Source organism: Glycine soja, chromosome 12 (genome assembly GCF_004193775.1).
Source record: "Glycine soja cultivar W05 chromosome 12, ASM419377v2, whole genome shotgun sequence".
In the NCBI taxonomy this organism is placed as follows: domain Eukaryota; kingdom Viridiplantae; phylum Streptophyta; class Magnoliopsida; order Fabales; family Fabaceae; genus Glycine; species Glycine soja.
Window position 1 is genome coordinate 6,422,992 of NC_041013.1, and position 6,151 is coordinate 6,429,142.

The 6,151-nt window shown below is 35.9% G+C and overlaps 1 protein-coding gene across 2 annotated transcripts; it reads left to right on the plus strand.

Moving 5' to 3' along the window:
- The first annotated feature begins 1,002 nt into the window (after positions 1–1,002).
- LOC114377983 (protein UPSTREAM OF FLC-like) lies at positions 1,003–5,020 on the plus strand. Of its 2 annotated transcripts, none has more exons than XM_028336475.1 (7): positions 1,003–1,314; positions 1,404–1,763; positions 1,886–1,955; positions 2,252–2,367; positions 2,463–3,333; positions 4,250–4,546; positions 4,651–5,020. In XM_028336475.1, the coding sequence occupies exons 2-7, from the start codon at positions 1,571–1,573 to the stop codon at positions 4,718–4,720; spliced, it is 1,617 nt and encodes a 538-aa protein (XP_028192276.1). In that variant the 5' UTR covers positions 1,003–1,314; positions 1,404–1,570; the 3' UTR covers positions 4,721–5,020. The 2 variants fall into 2 exon arrangements, with proteins under 2 accessions (XP_028192276.1, XP_028192277.1); XM_028336476.1 differs by having other exon boundaries at positions 1,410–1,763.
- The last annotated feature ends 1,131 nt before the right edge of the window (positions 5,021–6,151 follow it).

Consider the following 6,151-nt stretch of genomic DNA (forward strand, 5'->3'; position numbering starts at 1 on the left):
TAATGATATATAAAATATTTCACACATAACTACACCATACTTCCTAATCATATTTGCTTGCTCCTTTCAAAACATTCACTTCCAAGATCATTAAATTTTAAAACTAAAGCTACTTTCATAAGTTTTGGCCAAATGTTTTCTTCGAGGGGAATTGCTTAAAGTATATGATTAGAATAATCAACTTGTTCAAATTTAAAATAATAATACTTAAATAGTAATTCTTACAATTATATCTTATAAGTAGTATCGAACATGAGTAACACTACTTATAATACACATCATTTAGATTAACAATTATCTAAAGTAACCATTTTTTAATGATACTTGAATACTAATGATAGAAAACTTATTGGTAAAAACAAAGGATATAAAACTTAGATATCATATAAAGATCACCGAACAATATCACAAGTTCTACATATTATAGACAAATTATTAATATAACCACTCATCAGTTAAAGTAATTATAATTTTCATTGCAATTTATCACATTACATAAGAGTAATTACTAATTAGTTTACCAGTAGTACATGTAGATATTTAAAGTCCAAAAACATATAAGGTTTTTAAACAGTTTAAAGTATGATACTTTTTAATTTGCTTGCAAGAATTTCGGGATCAAATTCAATGATCCACTGCAACTAAATGCAAAATGAAAGATGATGATATTTTTACAAACTTCATTTTATCATCAAACATTTATTTAAAACGAATATCCAAGCATGTATTTTTCCAATAAAAGGAATAGTATTTGCACAACGGGGTGTATAACCTAATAGTGGGTGACAGTAAATTATTGGCTAATTTTACACTTTACAGCTCCCAAAATTAATTTAGAACTGATACAGGCATTTATTGTTTTAAGAAATTTGCAAGCTCTGATTTAATCTTTGAATTTTACCGCGCATGTTTTGAAGGGCAAATATGGTAGTTTGAGAAAGGGCAGAACACGAAAATTAATATTAAAAAAGGTGGAAGGAACAACAAAGTCAGACAACCGAACACAATACAGCACAAACACAAACATCACAAACATTTGAACTCTCAACACATCGAACAATTCCATCATATCGGCCAAAAACATCACCATAAACTAAGGACTAAGCTACTGAAACTCACTTCCTTGACCCACTCTTGTCTCTGTTTCATCCCCTTCCAGTCTCTCTCTCTTTCCCAACGCTTCAATTTGCACCCCTTCATTTCACTTTCTCTCTCTCTCTCTCTCTCTCTCTCTCTCTCTCACACACACACACACACACACACACACACACACACACACACATACAGCTTCTAATTCAGCTCCTTTTTTCCAAGGTATTGTCTTTTTGCATTTATGTTGTTAAAGATTCCAGTTTTTATACGCATGTTGGTGTTACTAGCTAGTTAGATCTGATTTCGTGCAGTTTCAGTGATGGTGGAAGAAAATCTGAAAATATCTCGACCCAGTGGCGTTTTTGCACGGAATGAAGCTAACGGGGAAATGGGGTTCTATCTGACAGGGTTTTGAAGTCGAGAAATCGTGAAACATTGAATTTTTAGGGTTGGTGGGGGGTTGTTTTTGCATGTGGGAATGGAAGCGAGGATGAAGAAGTACAACCGGCAAGTGAGTCCTGAGAGGGCCAAAGTGTGGACTGAGAAGTCACCAAAATACCACCAGAGTTTGAAGGTACCCGTGATTTACTACCTATCTCGAAACCGGCAGCTAGAGCACCCTCATTTCATGGAGGTCCCACTTTCTTCACCCGATGGACTATACTTGAGAGGTAGATTGAATAATGGGAAGACAAACATTTTGCTTTTTTCTTACTTGGGTGGGGGAAGGGGTGTTGTTTTTGTTGTTTTCCTTTGTGATTTGTGGATTTTGAGGGGTTGTTTTTGTGTGCAGATGTGATTGATAGACTTAATGTGTTGAGAGGTAGAGGCATGGCTTCCTTGTATTCATGGTCTTGCAAGAGGTGAGCATGTTTTTAGCATTTTCTATGTCCTTGTGTTCAATTTGTGTTGAGAGAAAGAGAAAAAATAGAGAGAAGGGAAAAGATAAAAAAAAAAAAAAGACTTGATTGGTTTGGTGTCTTTATCCTTGCCCCTTGTTTCCTGCTTAAATTTTATAAAAGTTAAGGCAGCATAAAATTTATAATTTACAATTTAAGATAAAGAAAACAAGATTGTTTAGTTTTTGGGTTGTTTCAGACTAGGACCAAATTATTGGATACAATTTTCATTGTTGATATTTGTTCTTCTTGTAATTCAGGAGCTACAAGAGTGGATTTGTGTGGCATGATCTGTGTGAAGATGATATAATTCTACCAGCTCATGGAAATGAGTATGTTCTCAAGGGTTCTGAGCTCTTTGACGAATCAAATTCAGGTAAATATCTTTTGCAAGTAATAAATTGTTAGGTCCTGATTCCTGAATGATACAGAATGCCTGTAACCTTAGTCTTGGTGAATCTTGGTTTACAGATCGTTTCAGTCCCATTAGCAATGTTAAAACACAAAGTGTGAAGCTGTTGCCGGGGCCAGCTTCTTCTCGGAGCCTGGATGAGGGCTCATCCTCTTCTAGCATGAATGGGAAGGAGACAAGAATCTCCCAAGATGATGAGCTTTCCCAAGATCCACACACTGGTTCCTCTGATGTTTCTCCAGAGTCTAGAGCTGAAAAGAGTGATGCTCTAAGCTTGGCATTGACAGAGTACAAAATTTATAAAACTGATGGATTGGCCGATGCTTCAACTCAGACAGAAGAAAAGGACAACAGATCCAGAGCTCAGAAAACTTGCACAAGGGGTGTATCAACAGAGGATGGGTCGTTAGAATCCGAATGTCATGAAATTTGTCAAGCTGAAGCTCCCCAAGTGAAAGATACTCCACGAATCTGTAGGGATGCCGTTTCTCGTCCTCCCTCAACTTCAAGTTCCTCATCTTTTGTGGGGAAGGCTGAAACTTTGGAATCTCTGATTAGAGCTGATGCTAGTAAAGTGAATAGCTTTAGGATTCTGGAGGAGGAGAGCATGCAGATGCCAACCAACACGAGGATGAAAGCTTCAAATTTGCTGATGCAACTGATCTCATGTGGCTCAATATCAGTGAAAAACCATAGTTTTGGCCTTATTCCTTCCTATAAGCCCAGGTTTTCCAGTTCCAAATTTCCTTCTCCCCTGTTCTCAACTTCTTTCGTGTTGGGGGAGTTTGATTGCTTAGCTGAGAATCCAAAGCTGATGAGCCTCAGATTGGAAGACAAAGAATATTTTAGTGGAAGCTTAGTTGAGACTAAACTGAAGGAGGGAGATGGACATAATGTTCTGAAACGCTCTTCTTCCTACAATGATGAGAGGTAAGTTTTGGTTTAAAATTTTCCCTTGCAACATTACAAATTAGAATGGGCAAGAGTCACAACCTACCACTTATGCAAATCCGAGGAAATAGCATATGGGTTGCTTCAGGTCTGGTGTAGTAATATAATAGGACTAATAATTGGGATGTGGTCATTCTTTAGATTTTAAATGGTGATTTTGCCAGTTTAGGCTGGAAAGCCAGATTAGTTGAGCAGTGGTCCAAAGGTGATAATGCTTGAATCTGGTCATATAATAAGGCTAATCGAGTTTGTGTCAAATCTGAAATTATCTCTCAAATACATGATTTTATCTGTCAAATTTTGAAAATATCACCTAACATTTTTTGTATTAAAAATATTCACCTGAACATCTTATGTACCCCTGATTACTTCATTTGTTCAATAAAATGATTACAAATTCTATATTTTCAATGTGTTGTTTTTCAATTGGTTGTTATAATAATAACAGAATTTCATTCATGCTTGTTCATATCTCTATTTGTGGTTGTATGAGATGTCTCATGGAAATGGAGGCTTCAAAGGTCCAAATGAAGGCCTGCATTGCTGTTTTGTAAAGCTGGTACACAAAATAAAAATAGGAAACATTGAAATATGAAATATCTTCTGAAAAAAAGGCTGGACTGATAATCTGTGGAATAATAAAGAGAGGTCCATTTATCACATGTTATTGTGAACTTCATTACTGTTTGTTCTCTTTCTTTGTTATGAAATGAGCTCCTTGGTATTAATCTTCATAACATGCCACTAGAAAATGACTTGAGATCAGTGGTCGGCTTCATGGATTCATGTTTTAGAGTTTTGTAATTGGTTTTGATTGACACCTGATGGGGACATGGTAGTTGTCACATCTAGGCCAATGTTTCTTCTGTAACAAAGTCAACACACAAATGTGCAGGACATTTAAAGAACAGAAACAGCAAGAAGACAAAGAGGAATCATCCTCGGGACATTCAAAATGCACTCCTCGATCAATTAAGGCTTCATTGACCAAGCATCCCCGAAGTGAATCCATGAGATCTCCTGTTTCTGATGGACCTCGGAACTCATCAGATAGAATTGATGGCTCAGGCATATCCCCAGTAACATCTAATGGTAGCAGCAAAAGGATCACTGAATCTTCCACAGGAAAAAAACAATCGAAGAGGATAGACTCATTTAAAGAAGAGGAGGAGGTGATTAAAATTGAAGAAAGTTAAGTGTTGACTCTAACTTGTTTCTTAAGGCTCTTAAAACTATTCATCATACTCTTGCAGCTTTCAACAATATATAGACTGAAAATTGATTTTTACTCAACAGGCTTGCTTCAGGAGCTCGGGTTATAATCCAATCCAAACCATTTTCAGACACTGCATCTAGCAGCTGTTGAAAATTCAAGCTTCAGATGTTAGACACCTGAAAAACTGCTGGTTTTTCAGCTTTAGTTTGAATTCAACATGATTGTATATATCTTGGTAGGTCCATGTGACATTTCCTTAAGCTTACAAAGTAAAATTATTTTGACAATCGACACAATGCAAAGGGTGCAGCTACTAGAGCAGGTGTGGTCCCAGTGGTCCATTTCCTTGAATATATTGTGCTGGATAGAGAGGGACTGCTATCCTGAAATGAAATGATTGCACATTCTGCTGTAACTCCTGATGCAATATCTTCCTTTTGCACCCTTCCTTTTTCTTGCTTCAAATTATTGGTTACTGCTTACTTGCGGAAAAAATTAAGTGCCGGTCGTTTTCAAACCCATCTCTTGGCATTGGAGCTGATGTCAATTGTCAAGCATGTGACCTTGACTTTGACATTGGATGCGTTTTGCTTAACATCAAAATGTAACATATCTTGTATGATCATATTTAATTCTCAAAGCTAGAAAAGGTTCGTAAAAAGCTAATTTTATGAACCCTTTTAAAAGATTTTATGTAGGGATTTTCTTTTGGTGCTTATAGTCTAGAGGGTGGTGATTGGTGTGGCTGGTCTGCAGAGGACTTTCACATTTGGAGTTGAGAACATGATTTTTTTTTCGATAACTGAGTTGAGAACATGATTTATTGAACTTATAGAAAGCGTCAACTAAAACGACAATAAGAATCTTATGTTAGACAAATTTGTTCCAAAAATGTATGGGCTACTTGAATAGATTCACGTGTAAGACTACTTTATTCTAAGGATTCAAAAGGTGAGTTTCTATAGTTCTACTATTCAATGGGTCCCTATTCTCTTCTATCTTTATCTTCAAATTGAGGAACGGAAGCATAAAGGTAGTGTCTAAAAGCTTTTTGTCTGGTAAGGTAAATATGGGTTAGTCCTTTCATGCTTTTGTCTGGCTATTGAGTATTGAGATCTTGACCCAGAAAATCATTAGTTTGGCAATTGACAAATCTTGGGTTTCACTCAAGGCAAAAGACAAGTAGGCCACTATATCTATTGATTAATGCTTGTTTTTGCAATCTGTCTTTTTTCTTTTTGTTTTTCTCTTGCTATCATATTCTCTGGGTGTTTTTGGATCTTTCCTTCCAGATGATGTTGGTAAATAGCAATGAATTTATATGGGAGATTATGATACTAATTAACCTTTCAGTATTCAGTTTGAAGGTTTAGTCTATAGCAAAAAATTATTGGGTTCCTAGTTAATTTAACTATATATTATATAAAAGCTAAGACATGCATCATAAACGGTGACATCTTAATTGCACAATCAACTTTTTACCACAGCAATATTTCGTTTATGGTGTCACATTTTGGTTAAACCACTTATTTTCTCTTTTCTCTCTCTTATTCCTTTTTCTGGGCTATCTTTTAATTACTA

Excerpts from the sequence above, each read along its gene's own strand:
- LOC114377983 (XM_028336475.1), top strand. The coding sequence starts at position 1,571 with ATGGAAGCGAGGATGAAGAAGTACAACCGGCAAGTGAGTCCTGAGAGG. Across the intron at positions 1,764-1,885 it reads CGATGGACTATACTTGAGAG|ATGTGATTGATAGACTTAAT; the intron begins GTAGATTGAATA and ends TTTTGTGTGCAG. Across the intron at positions 1,956-2,251 it reads TATTCATGGTCTTGCAAGAG|GAGCTACAAGAGTGGATTTG; the intron begins GTGAGCATGTTT and ends CTTGTAATTCAG.